The sequence below is a fragment of the Topomyia yanbarensis genome, chromosome 2 (genome assembly GCF_030247195.1).
Source record: "Topomyia yanbarensis strain Yona2022 chromosome 2, ASM3024719v1, whole genome shotgun sequence".
Classification (NCBI taxonomy): Eukaryota; Metazoa; Arthropoda; class Insecta; order Diptera; family Culicidae; genus Topomyia; species Topomyia yanbarensis.
The window spans coordinates 407,190,067-407,204,787 of NC_080671.1; the positions used below are offsets into that span (position 1 = coordinate 407,190,067).

The 14,721-nt window shown below is 38.1% G+C and overlaps 1 protein-coding gene across 5 annotated transcripts in view; it reads left to right on the plus strand.

Annotated features, from left to right (window-relative positions):
- The window catches only part of LOC131685028 (furin-like protease 1), a 755,254-nt gene that overhangs the window by 674,483 nt on the left and 66,050 nt on the right, over positions 1 to 14,721 (plus strand). For all 5 annotated transcript variants that reach the window (XM_058968377.1, XM_058968376.1, XM_058968375.1 and 2 more), the window contains one exon: positions 13,505 to 13,683. In XM_058968377.1, coding sequence (XP_058824360.1) covers positions 13,505 to 13,683 — 179 coding nt within the window. The remainder of the gene's footprint in view (positions 1 to 13,504; positions 13,684 to 14,721) is intronic.

The window sequence follows — 14,721 nt, forward strand, 5'->3', positions numbered from 1 at the left end:
CCACCGATCCTACCTCCCATAATACCGGCCTCCGGTTTTAATCCCTATTCGGTGGGTGGTTCGAAAAGTTTCTACGCAACCGGTGCCATCGGGAAGCCGAATCGAAAACAGCAAATGCAGTATGCCACCTATACACCATCGGCGCAGTTTGGAATGACACCCGGATACCAGCCAGTGCCGGTGACACCCACTCGAAAAAATAACAAAAACAAGAACAAATCCAACAAAAATTCCTCAAAAACGACAACCGCACGACCCATCAGTCAAACTACGCTGAACGTGTTTTTGAACTCGTACGGCAGTGGGAAAAAATACGAGTACAATACCGGAAACAGGAAAAACCAAACTCCAAAACCAAAACCGGCGATGCAAACCATCAACTACGGAAAAAGCGATAAGTACCATGCGGCCACTTCGCATGTTTTCGAAAAACAGGTCGCAATCAAAGCTCCCAAACAGGTGAAGGATAACAACGCTCAAATCCCCTCCCGACTATCCTCACGCAAACCGATCGCCCTAACATCCACTACTGTTCTCCCATCCACCTTGGTCACCAACAATGGCAACTCCGGCACTAGCGGAACAACCATCCCAACCACACAAAATCCCTCCCAAAACGAACGCTTTTCCTCCACCAACGCTCGCATCCCGAAACTATTCCAACAGTACGAAAAAATCCAACAATTCTACCCGGAACTGAAACCCTACTCCTCCATCCGGGATGACCTTGATCGACCGAAACTGTCGAGTTCGGTGCAGCAGCAGCAGCAGCAGCAACAGCAACAGCTGCAGTCGAAAACGTCTTCCTACTCCACTGGCGGATCATCCGGTGCGACGAATGGTAAACCATCGCGGGCCAACACGAAGATCTTCTTCCCCGATACGGACATCATCGATGCGATCGGACCGCGCAAGATCTCGTCCAGCCTGCAACCAGTGCAGCCATTCTATGGCCGCACGCAGGCCTCCCAGTTCGTGTCCAGTGGACCGAAGAGCGGAAAGGGTACTGAACGATGAGTTCTTGTTTTTCTAAATTTAGTTCTTTCGTAATGTTTTGGTTCGTAGATTGATAATAGATGCGAGTGTGTGCGATTGATATGCTGGATTTAAGTACGTCGGAAATTTTTAGCTAGACACTTTTCAGTGTATTTCCAAGCCACAAAAAGTGCAGTTAAGAGATTTGATTGTACCGTACAAGTCGCTAGACGCTCATAAGCTTTTTTCCTTTGTGCTGTGCTATAAATCGGCATTTCGTTAAACTTTTACTAGAGGAATGTAGGGGAATTCAATAAAAAATTAACTATAATGTAGTTAAAACCGATTTAAAATGTTTTTAATTCCTGGACAAGTTGCATATCGCTTTTTTATGGCAGATTAATGGTATGGTAACGATTTCAGGAGTTTAGTCACAATTCTCGTAATTTCTGAGTTCACTGAGTTCACTCTTTTCGGATTTTTCGTATGATATAATGAAATTCATGTTCATGAATTCAAGAGTTTAATCATGATTTTAGTAACCTTTTTATGCTTTATTCTTGAGCTTACCATCGATTTATCACGCAACCGAAACTTGGGTAATCTTGATTAGATTTTTTTAATTGGCTTAGCCTGACGGTGCCAATTTTTTTACATTTGAATTTCTCAAAACTACAAGAGAAAAAAATAAGCTCATAAATTTATGAAAAAATCACCATTTTTTTAACTGAATTATTTACGAAATCGTGACGAAGTTTCTAAAATTATGAATAATAATCCTCGTATTTATAAAATTAATTGTGTTTTCAAAAAACCTTATTCGCGCCAAAAGTAAACATGGCGTTACATTGGAATGCTTCGTTAGGTTACTATGGTTGTTTCCTGGACATGTTTAGTTTTTGTTATGATTCTAATTCATAATTAGGAGATACATTGGTTTGCGTTAACTATATGAACTAAATAAGCCAGTTAAACGATGTTCATGATTTCAGGAGGTTAATCGCGATTCTAGTGCTTTCTCATCACCTTACCGTGATACTTTATATATTCATGTGTTTCTTAACGTATTTTTATGACTGCATAACGTGATTTATGTTCACGTCATTTCCCGTCATCTCCTGACTACCACCTTCCAAATGATACCCGTATTGATGGTGGTTTTCGCTGTATTGTAGCCGGAAATCGCCATATTGCATTTGAAAATGGCCTCAATCATCAATTTCCATCATCTGCTGAACAGTCCATTCAAATGAAACTTATATTGATGATGGTTTTTTTTTTTTTTTTATTTTTTTGCGGTTGCCGGAAACCGTAAACTTGGATTTAAATGATCTACTGATCACCCTCTTTCAAATAATAACCATGGTTTTCATTGTTTACCGGAAACCGCCATATTGGATGTTCAAATGGGCTCAATCGTAAATTTTCGACATCTGCTGACCATCCTCTCTCAAATCACACCCATATCGATGATGGTGTTCTACTGTCTAGCGGTCACCGGAAACCGCCACCTTGGATTTCAAAATGGCCTCAATCATCGATTTCTGTCATCTACTCTTCAGCCCATTTCAAATAACGCCCATTGTGATGATGGATTTCACTTCTTTATGGATAGGGGGAAGTGGGCGAATTCGGACCGCTGGCCAATTCGGACCCCGAGCTGTTTCTCAGCTATGACAATATTATGAAAAGCAAATATATTATTTTCACGGCTGTCGTGTAGTTCTATTCTATTGCAGAAAATTTTACGGTTCTCAGTTTTCGTGTGCGTGCGCTAGGGGCGGATGATTTTTGTTGGCAACAACAATTAATTAAATCAAGTGCATTATCGTGATTTTAAATCTGCTGGATAATGTCTCTTATTTAATATCTCGTTTTGGGCGAGACAACCAACTGTTTTCGTTTCATCGATCTGTGAATAATAGAATATGGGTTGGTCCAATTCGGACCTTATGTCGTATATACGATCTCATACGCGATCGCGAAAAACCAGTTGAGAGAAAAATGTGAACAGTCGGTCGAGCTTTCAGGAAAACGAAAATTTTTGTAAATCGGTTGACAAATTTCGACGTTGTAGCTATTTTTATGTAATAGGGCCCAGCTCTTACTTTTTATTGTATACTTATTACAAAGTTTTATATATCAAAGAGAACTTATCATTTCACAATTCGAAATTTAGTTAAAATAACAGGAATTATTTAGGCCAAAATAGGAATTCATTTCTATTGCAACAAATCGATAAGAAATGGGTGACCCAATTGGAACAGGGTTGCGGTAATTCGGACCTCTCATATACTTTTGCACAGAATCGTTTATACACAATACGGTAAAAGATCGGACAAAGTCGTCTAAGGAAAAAATGTTCGCAATTGATCAGGTTTTCGGGAAAAAGTGAATCGATTGACACGTTCCATTTCTTTAGCTCATAAACCCTTGCTATGCCCGATTTGCCCCAATTTCCCCTATTGAAACCACCATCTAGGATTTCCAAATGGCCTTAATCGTCAATCTTCGTCAATTTCGTCATCTACTGACCACCCCTTTCAAATGACACCCACATTGATGATAGTTTTTACTGTTTTGTGCTTAGCGGAAATCGCCATTTTGGATTTCAAACTGCCCGCCGTTATCAATTTCCATCATCTACTGACCAGCCCCTTTCAAATGATAGCCATATTGAGGATGGTTTTTCACTTTTTTGTTGTTACCGGAAACCACCATCTTAGATTTCTAAATGGCGTCAATCACCAATTTTCGACGTATGCTGACCACCATCTTTCAAATGACACCCATATTGATGATGGTTTTCACTGTTTTGTGGTAACTGAAAGCCACCATCTTGGATCTCGAAATGGCTCAATCATCAGTTTCCGCTATCTGCTGACCACCCTCTTTCAAATCACAACCATATTGATGGTGGTTTTCACTATTTTGTGGTAACCGGAAACCGCCATCTTGAATTTAAAAATGTCCGCAGTCATCAATATCCGTCATCTACTAACCAGCCCCTTTCAAGTGACACCCATGTTGATGATGGTTTTCATTATTTTTTGTTACCGGCAACCGCTATCTTGGATTTCCAAATGGCCTCAATCGTCAATTTTCGACATCTACTGCACAACCCCTTTCAAATAACACACATAATGATGTTTTTTCACTTTTAGTGACTACCGAAAACTGCCATCTTGGATTTCAAAACGTTCTCAATCATAAATTTCTATCATCTACTGACCAGTTTCTTTCAAATGAAATCCATATTAATAAAATTGTTCACTGCTTTGCGATAACCGAATGCAGCCATCTTAGATTTTAAAATGGTCTCAATCATTAATTTCCGTTTCCTACTGATCAGACTCTTTAATCATCAATTTACCTTATACTTTGGACAAGTTCGACTATTTACCCGAATCCCTTTTGACTGGTGTTCACTCGGTCAATTGAAAGCGGCATCTTTTCATTTGAAAGGATCAATCGAGGGAGGTTGAATATGATCTGTGACTCATTTGAACGCGACAGTGAATGAAGAGCCATTAATTGAACATCGGTTCAATAGTAACTGATGCGTCAGATGAATAGGAATGTTACCATAGCAGACTGGTTGGCTGTGTTCATTCAGTTTCCATCGAATGAACAGAAATTTCACTTCTCTGGCCGTTAACCAGTTCATGAATACATGAATAATATTTATGATTTTGTCAAATATTTCACGAGCCCGAATGGTGAGTCGTGACTAATACGCTAGGAATTATGAATCGGTTCACGTATCCGCGAATAATAGATATATTATGATTTTGTGAACTATTTCACAAACGCAGATTTTGAATCGTAACTAATATATTAGGAATTATAGACTAGCTCACGATGATTGAAAGGATTCATGAATAATATTCCGAGTTTCTTGAAACAGCTCACGAGAAAATAGATTTTGATTTTGTGAACTGATAAACCACCAGGAAAGGCAGAAAATATTCAAGATGTAATAAATCATGAATCACTTCACGTCGTATAGTCGGACTCTGAATAATATTTCTAAATCTATGAATAAAATCACGAGTTAACCCTTGGTTTTATGTTCATAAAGTTGTGAACTAGTTCACGTACAGAAAATCGGTTTGGAAATGACGTGGCGGAAACTGCGACTGCAGTTCACAATACCAAAACAAATATCTTTTTACTTGTTTAACGACATTCAATTAGCTAGCGATTACTGAGTAGGGAAAGCTATGAAAATTTTAGAGCCATAGTACTCAAGTGAGCGCAAGGATGTTAGATCGGAAAACTAGAAGTGGCAGGGTCATCGAGCTTAGGCAGCATTACTACGAATCGCTCAAGTCTACCAGCATGTCCCCCGGCAAAGACAAACTTGTCCCTCTTTACCATGTCAGTTCTCATGGCTTCTTCTCTTCGCAGTTATAAAGTTAAATCGCTCTACTAGTCACAAACAAAATTTCAGCTGCCGCCATCCGCCGCTTCGTGCGTTATTGCAAATTTTGTGGAACATATTTTTCAATATTTATGACGAAAACACCCTTTAAATGTCATTATAATATTTATCACTCTTTGAAACTTTTAATTGTATAGTTTTGAAGATTTGGGAATCTTTTTTCCAGAGCTTTTTTCATAAAAAAAATTAAAATTTATGTTCTCGAGAATTTTTTTTTAAATGTCATGTGGTGCCATCTACATAGGTTATAGAATACATATACTAAAAACATCAAAACAAACATCTTCGCCGAAGATTTTTTTTTTGATAGAACGCCTCTATCAAAAGATAGAACTATTCTAGGTCAGTTTCTACTTATCTAGATCAAAACCAAAGTTGTCAAAATAATGCCCATATCCATCCGAGATACTTTGCTGAAGACACGAATCCTCCAGGATACATATCCAGGGCACTAGAGGTTTTGAGAGTCGAAAGCAGCATTCTCCCCCCGTTGTGCGACATGGAATCAATTTTTGGCTAAGATACTTCAACCCTACGGATGCCACACGGTCTCTACGCTGGTTTTGTCATTAGAAATTCAATAGACTGTTATCAACCTCCTAGTGGACCACAGCCACACATATTTAAGATCGTTTGATGGTGCTTCAATGTTCTTAGCGTAATAGCCATTGTTTCCATTTAATTTATAGTACGAGAATGTGATGTACGATTCATCATCCAAAAAGGATAATTTTCATTCGCAACGTTGAAGTGTACGACAGCAAATTGGTTTTCTTTCGTGTTGTTTCGCTGTATAATTTGACACCCGCCTTTATGATAAATGATGTTGTTTTTCTTCAAAATACGGTGAAACACAAAATTTGATTGCTTGTTTTTTGACACCGGACAACACGATTTGCTTTGCAATTTTGGTGGGCGACCGCATTTCTTTTCATTATCCGACTTTTTGCCATCATAACAAACCCTCAAAACATTGGAAATAGTTGCACGCTAGATTGGTTTGTATTTGAACATTTGAAGATTTTCTTTTGTACTGAGTAGTCCAAACAGGTTGGCGGTCGATTTACGTAAATCCAGTATGTACGACATTTTTTTGTGAACAGCTGCGCAATTTGAGATTAACAGGAGCACAGTTAAGTGTGACAAGTGAAATGGTAGACATTTTGGCGCATGTTTGAGAAGTACATAGAAGAAACGCCTGAATTTAGTCTAAAAACTTATCGGCAGATGTTAAAACTATGAGTTCTACCTAACAATCCTACGTCCTTTTTTTCGAAAATGAGTTTTTCGGTGGATTATATTGTGGATCACCTTAAAATTACAATGCACCATTGATACTTGATACTGATACCACGTTTGTTTGGAAAATATCACAAAAATGCCAAAACTACGTTGTCCCACTCATACGATGACTCAATGTAAATGTAAATGTACAACGGCGTTTATCTCGGTCTGATGTTTTTCATTATTCAACAAACACCTGCAACAGAAAATACCTGAAATACTCCAACATACGACTGGCAATAAACAACATCAGCACAGTGGCAACATCATCTATAGCATACCCTGCATGAATTACAACGCCTGCTATATAGGAACGACAACAAACAGGTTAAAAAAATGAATCAACGAACACAACACACCCCATTATGTGTGGGACGAGCTGATACGCATATATTTACTGGATCACGCATTTAATGAATAAGAATAATTGTGATCATCGGGGTTTTTAAATTTCAAGCCATTGAAATATGTACAGAAGTTGTCGGCTTTCATAGTATATAACCTTCTTATAATTATCAACGTATTTAAGGTATAACAAGGTTTCCTTTGGTTGCGATTGAGATTCTGAAAGAAATGCTATCTGATATGGGTTGTGCCATCAAAGTGAACATTCCAATGATTACTACTTCCGTGACAACTCCTGTCACTGAAGTGCTGGAAGCAAAAGCTTCCATAACTGTGGTTCGATCCATAAAGGAAACTTTTATGTCGGAAAGCTACTTAACCCCGTCTTCGTAGCTTTTAACGAAAATGGCATGACAATTGCACGTGAAATGCCTCGTGCACATGTACGTATTAGGGTGTCCCAAAATAACATAAGGTTTAAAAAGTCATCGGGCTCACTTCTCAAACCAAAGGTTAGGATATTAGGATCACTTTCTTCTTCGGAGTGAATTTGCTAAAACACTTCTGCGAATTTAGATTTTTTGAAAAAATAGGCCGATTTTGGGTTAAAAATTTCAAATTCATGCAGTGCTCCTGAACTGTTCTAGATTTTTTCAGCATTCTTTTTATTTTCCTAGAGATCCAAATAGAGAAGTTCGGTAAGTTAGTTGGTACAAATTTTGGATTAAAAAAACGGTAGAGCTATTAAAGCTAGGTAAAAAGTGTGATTTTTGCCTTTCTCATATAGAAAGGTTATGCAATCACTCTGAAAAACGTCAACCTAATCCCGGCCCGGAGGGCCGAGTGTCATATCCCATTCGACTCAGTTCGTCGAGATCGAAAAAAGTCTGTATGTGTGTATGTATGTGTGTATGTATGTGTGTGTATATGTGTGTGTATGTGTGTGTGTATGTGTGTGTGTATGTATGTGCGTATGTGTCAAATAATGTCACTCATTTTTCTCAGAGATGGCTGGACCGATTGGCCCAAACTTAGTCTCAAATGAAAGGTGCAACCTTCCCATCGGCTGCTATTGAATTTTGGATCGATCGGAATTCTGGTTCCGGAATTACGGGTTTCAGAGTGCGGCCACACAGAAATTTCTCATAAAAACTATAGGAAAAATTAAAAATAGAATTTTTATTTTTGATGCTAAATGTATTCAAGGTGCATAAAACGTCGAGATTTGATGCAAACACGAAAAAAATTTGACGAAGATTCACTTTTTTGGATTTTGCACATTTTTGCCTTTCTCATATAGAAAGGTTATGCAATCACTCTGAAAAACGTCAACCTAATCCCGGCCAATTTTTTTTTTCGACTCGCATAAGGTTTCTGGAATTTAGCAGGGGCGTAGTTGATGGTTTACGGAGAGGGGTTACACCCCCCCCCCCTCTACTGTTCACTCCCCTCCTTTAAAAATCTCCTTAAATCACCCCTCAGACCACCACCTCATACCCCTCCCTTTCAACCCCATCATCTTTAAACCACCACTATATTACAAAGCATGCCAATTTAAGCTGGGGAGTCGTTCGTTCATGGGACTTTCGCCCTCCTCACATACCCATCCCCGCATGACAAAATGGGTTAGCAAGCAGATAACATTGATCTAATGCTGATTAGGCTAATGGAGTATGATATTTTTTTGTTTCACCGTCGACACGTAGCTCATCAAGTTCGTGACTGGCATGCCATTGTGTATAAGTGCAAAGTGTACTAAGAATGTAATGGACATTTCCACAATTATGTTGAACATAAAAAGCCTCCGTGCCATAGTTTAGAGAAATGAGAAAGGCACAATTGCACCGCTAGGTGGATTAAAACAGGTTTTTGTAGTTTTCATTAGTTTTTCTTCAAAACTGGATATCTAGAAGCTTTTAAAAGTATAGAAAATACTTAAAATATCTGTGCCATATACAGGGGCGTAATTTTGCCGAAAAAAGTGTACAGCTATTGCCAATGGGGTATGAGTTATTTAAGGTTTTGTTATATAACCTTTGACTTTTTAGCAATTCATCAAAAATAATGCTGTCCAATAAATAAAACAATTAATAGTGCTTAGTCCACATATTGATTTTCGGAAAATAGAAGGAAAATAATGTAAAATCGCGTTTTCCACTTATCTGTAGTACATCAGGATCGGGTTTAATGCACATTTGATGATTACTTTGTACTATCAGCTATCAAAAATAATGATAACTTTGCTAATGACAACAATTCTCTAATTATTTTTTTGAACTGTTAATTTTCTATAATTACTTCTAGGAGGATTATTCACCAAAATTAGTGTATCAGAAAGCGCTGTATTCCGTTGTAAAACTTTTTCGAAAATACAAATCATTCAAAATTTACTAATTCGAAATTATGTGATCTAAACCGTAAAGATCAGTTTGAAAACACTTACCGCGTCTCTGCCTCTCTTATAATCCAAAATGCTTTAAATATCTAAAACAATGCAGGAGCACTTCAACTGGTATGAATTTGAAATTTTACTCAAAATCGGACAATCTTTCAAAAAAAATCAAATCTACCACCAGTAGGGAGTGTTTTAGCAAATTCACTCCTAAGAATCTCATTTAAGCAGTGAGCTCGATGACTTTTTCAACATGATGTTATTTTGGGGCACCCTATACCCGTATACGTGCCACTGACGTATCTCTTATATCCAAACTCACAACTCGTGATATTTGTGGTGTCATAGTTGATAACATATACCAGAAATGCGTCTATTATTCGGCGTATTTTCCGCATAATGAATCAACCTTCTGATGATTTCAAAAGGGTTGCATCATACTGTGGCAGAAATTGATTTCCACTCATGATCGACAGTGATGCAAAAACACCACATAATATGGAGTAGTGCAGATATCAATTTGAGAGGCACTGGATGGATGGAATACTTAAGCAGTTCAAATCTTCATGTACTTAACGCAGGATATCGCCCAACATTTGCACGGTTTGGCAAAGAAGAGGTGTTAGATGTAACTCTCTGCTCTGACGGTTTTACGCATGAGTTGGCAAACTGGCTCGTTCCCCACGTTCGAACCATCGTTCTTTGATGATAAATACATCGTATTTGATCATTTAAACGTCGAAACGAAGATAAGAACTCTATTGCGGTTCTACTGTGTAATAATATAAAGGGAAATGCCATGTGCTAATGCCAATGAAATTAGCTAACTTCTAAAATCTTATATCCATGCAACGTTAACTCATCTGCTTACTTGAAGCTTCGTGAAATCAGGATTAAACCACCCTAATTTTTAATTTTTTTTTGCGCCAAAGAACTGCACTATGTATTTATAATGCCAAAACAGATTTAGAAAGCACCTATTCGGTATTTTAGATGGCATGTTAATTTAGGGAGACTCTATCAATCTCTAAAGTTCATGCGAATTTCTTGGACAACTTTCAAACTGCTAAAACTTCATTGGAACCTGAAAACTGTTTAAGCTGTTATTGGTGGATACTATGTTACTTTTAATTCAAAGGAGAAGCTTTCGTAATTCTGTTATACGAACTTTTGATGACTTGGGTGTGCATTCAATTACCGTAAACCGGGGTGACATTGATCACTTTTCGAAGTAATTAATACGTATTTTTAGACGCAACACATTTTTTTCACAAGTTTAATATTTTTAAACCATGTACTGATGTATGGTTAACAAGATTGGATGGTTTTTATCTAAAATTGTGCGCTTACAGCTATTTTTCTAAAAAAAAGTTGAAGTACGTTATCGTATTCCGTATCGTAAAACCTGCATGTTCACCCACATTAAGTTATTGATGTCAATGTTTTTCATTCAAATGTGTGTTTAAACTAATTCTGGTAAGATACTCATTGTTAAATAGATGTTAATTGGTATTATTCAAAGCATTTCACTGTACTCTGAAATTCGAGTAACCAAAATTCGTATAATTAGTGTCCAACTAGAATAAAAGATTCTGAAAACCTTTAAATCTGCTAAAATGGTTTTATTTCAGTGCTTTATCAATGCACAAAAAGTTTCATCCATTTTATCACGTATTGAATATTGAACAATAAAAAATGTTGCGAATTTTAGCTTAAAATAATTTGAAATAATTGCCAACTAGTTTCACCAAAAAATGTATTTAAAATAAACAAACTCTTAAATCTAAATTTGGCACATCCCAATCTAAAGGAAAATAAAAACTCGCTTGTAATTTATTACTCTTGCTCAAATCTGAGATTTATTTGTTTTATAATAAATAGACACTTTACGAAGCTTCGTTAAAATAATGTAAAGTCAAATGTCGGTTTTTTGTAGTTTTTGTACCCAAAACCGAACAATATGCTCAAAAAGTATAACAAATTAGTATTTTATAAGTTTAGAGTAAAAATCCTTTGAAATTAAAATGAATCGGTAGACTATTCTGGTTTAATAAGCGATCTACGAAAAAAGTTTCGAATGATCAAAGTCACCACGATGATCAAAGTTACCCCGGTTTACGGTACTAAAATTAAGATGTCTTGATAAAAAAAAAACTGTTTTATTTATTTACACTATTTGATTTAAAAAAGGGTTAGCTTTGAAGTGTTTGCAGCATTTTCTATATTACCCTAGTGGTATCTTGTTCAGTCATTCTAATTTTCTACAACTATTTCTCAACTTCAACATGGTATTCCCGCTGGAAGGATGCATCATACCTCATCCCTGAGCAGTTGGCAAAGCTCTTCTTCCCACAGCGGAAAACTACAGTTTCACCAAACTATCACTACTTAGTCTTCAGCTGAATAATGCAGCTCATCCCACCAAAGGCCCCAGGCAACGAGTTGACCTCTCCGAGCAATGCCCAGAGCAGCCATCGAAGATAAGCCACCCAGCAAAAGTTCACCTGTTCCTAGGATGAAACTTTTAATCAAATGAAATGAAACAAAAGTTTTCCCCCGTTGCAAGGGGTTTCACATTTACAGCAAAGCTGAGCAATAAGCTAGCGAAAGAATTTAATACCAGCTCCGGCTTATCGCTTTGCCTACTATCCTCCTAACAATTTTTAGTGGCCACTAGAGGTCTTCAGCGTGTACAGCAGCGAAAGGCTAGGTATCTGCGTTCCTGTTCAGACGACTCACTCCAATGCTGTGGAATATCAGATCGAGCATCGTGCGGACGAAAGTTTTAATCCCTCTCGGGCAACTTTTTTGTGTGTGTGTGCTAGCGTCACGCTAGGTGTTTAAACCGGACAAGTAAAAGAAAAAACTACAACCCTGAGTAATATGTCTTCGTGAGAAAAAAAATGTCTCCTGGATAGCGTGTCCTATATTGCACAAAATAAATGACCAACAGTTTTAAACTGTAATGGGTGCAGCTAAATCCTCTTCCAACGTCTTGAAATGTAGAAAGAATAGGGCGGGGAAGCTCCTCGGTACCTTGTACCAACTAATCTCCACTAAATTAAATTTTTGATGGGGACGCGTGGTTTTTGTTGCTTTCACCAACATTAGTTATAATAGTTATGCCTAAAAACCGTAATAATGCACAAACTCGGTCGACCGTGCAGGGGACCTTAGGTGTAGCACCTGCCGTGTTAAACGTAATTTCACTGCAAACGAAGCACCTAAAGTAACTTTCTCTGTCCGAACTTTATAGCCTCGTGCAAACAACAAATCGAAACAAATCGCACGTTCCGAAGCAACGTCGGAAATCGTTTGAAAGTTTTGAAATTTCTATTTTTGCACTTAGTGCCTCGATGTTCCTGACCAGTTTCCACAACCACCCCCGTTCACGTTCGTTGCCAGGCAGGCAGCGCCTCAGAAGTCGTTGTTTTTGTTATTATTAATTTTTTTGTTCTTCTCAACTCACTTAATTCAGTTTGTAGCGAAAGTTTTGCTTCTGATGTCACTGGTTTCGGTTGGTCCGACCGCACGGAACAGAACGGAACAGAACAGAGAGTGTGCGCTAAAGTGCAGTTTGACTCAAGTTTGCCATAATTTCTCGTCAAGAAATTAACGTCATTAGCTAATTACCTCTGAATAATATTTAGTTTTAAACTATGACAGGCGATGCCTCGGTTAGCAGTTTGCGTTTTGCTTCGTTGAGACACAAACGTTTTTATTTGGGTGCCGTGGTATGAATGAAGATAACAGTCGAGAGTCTGTTGAATAGCGTAATTATAAAATGACTATTAGTTGCACTCGTAGTGCAACTGGTATTTTTTATGTTATTTCTAAACGGTTTACGTTTGGTTATTTTTTCTTCAGATTTTGTAGAATATCGTGATAGAGTACTGTTTATTTATCTATTTGAATATGGTTGCATTTATTTTTGACATTACGTATTACTTTTCCCTTCTTTGATTGCAACACGCCCTAGGCGTGCTTCGTCCAACCGAATACATCACCAATTTTATACTAATTATATTTTTTTCGTTCTTTTTCCCGATTGTCACCCCGAACAGCACAAATAACGCAATGGAATCTAATATTCTACGGCACGGAAACACCCGGCCAGCCGAACGATCCGGTTCGCCTGGGGAAACCTGGATTCAGTGATAGCAACTACGGCGGTGAAATCGAGCACAATTCGCTGGAGTTCGACAACGGCATCAGCAGTGACCAGTGGCGAAATATGCAACAGGTAGGTTCTGCTGGGGCGGTCATTAATTTCGTTTTTGCTTGAGGCTGAAACTAATTCAGTCTCGGACCAAACTGCTGGCAAACTGTTTGTATAAAGCCACTCTCGAACATAGGTTATGCTTAAGCTGACCAACTCTCTCGAAAAAATCCTTTCAGCAACGAAGCGCAATCGTTCACCACACTCAAAGTCAAGAGTTTTGAAAGAGTTGGTCAGCTTAGTTATGTTCCACTGAAATGAAAATTGGGTTGGGTTCTAACATGAAATATTTTTTTTTATTTCAATTATAGAGGTTTTAACCTTAAGGTCATTCGCCTCTTCGGGTTAGAAAAATCTCTTAGGAAAATTTTCTAACCCTATGTGCGGGGTCGGGACTCGAACCCAGGTGCGCTGCGTACAAGGCAATCGATTTACCAATACGCTACGCCCACTCCCTATGAAATATTATTCAGCTTGGCTCCCACCACCGTTGTTTTGCGAGAACCCAACTCAGTTCCATCAAAAACGTGTGATTGTAGCAACTAACCTGAGCTCGTTTCTTTAGGTTCTCAAGCAAAAATGACATAATAGAGGGAATTTTAAATTTATTCAAGTGCATGGATTATTGGATTTGATAGTATAAGCGCATGTTGTGTCAACACCGCTCTTCTAGAACGTCTGGGTCATTATGTTTAGTACGTTCCCCAAATTTTCGCTTGTGCTAGCCAACAGTTTGACGAATCAAAAATTCAAGAAAAATAAATGAAACCATTTTCTGTTCAAACCCAGGGCAAACAAAATCAAAAAACATTTTCCGAGAGGGTAAACATCCTGAACCCAAACCAATAATCCATTGGAATCAATTTCTCCGGAAGATTTCCGTTCTGGTGAACGGATCGTCAGCTACAGCTTGGTTCCTATGGCTAGTGGTCAACTGTGGTTGGTTGGTCCACATTGCAATCAGGAATCTGTCTGTCTCTCTCTCTCCCCCGATCTCAGATTGTCATCAGATGCATCGTTTCGGCTAGCGGTGTGAGGGACATAGAAGGACATTTCCATAGC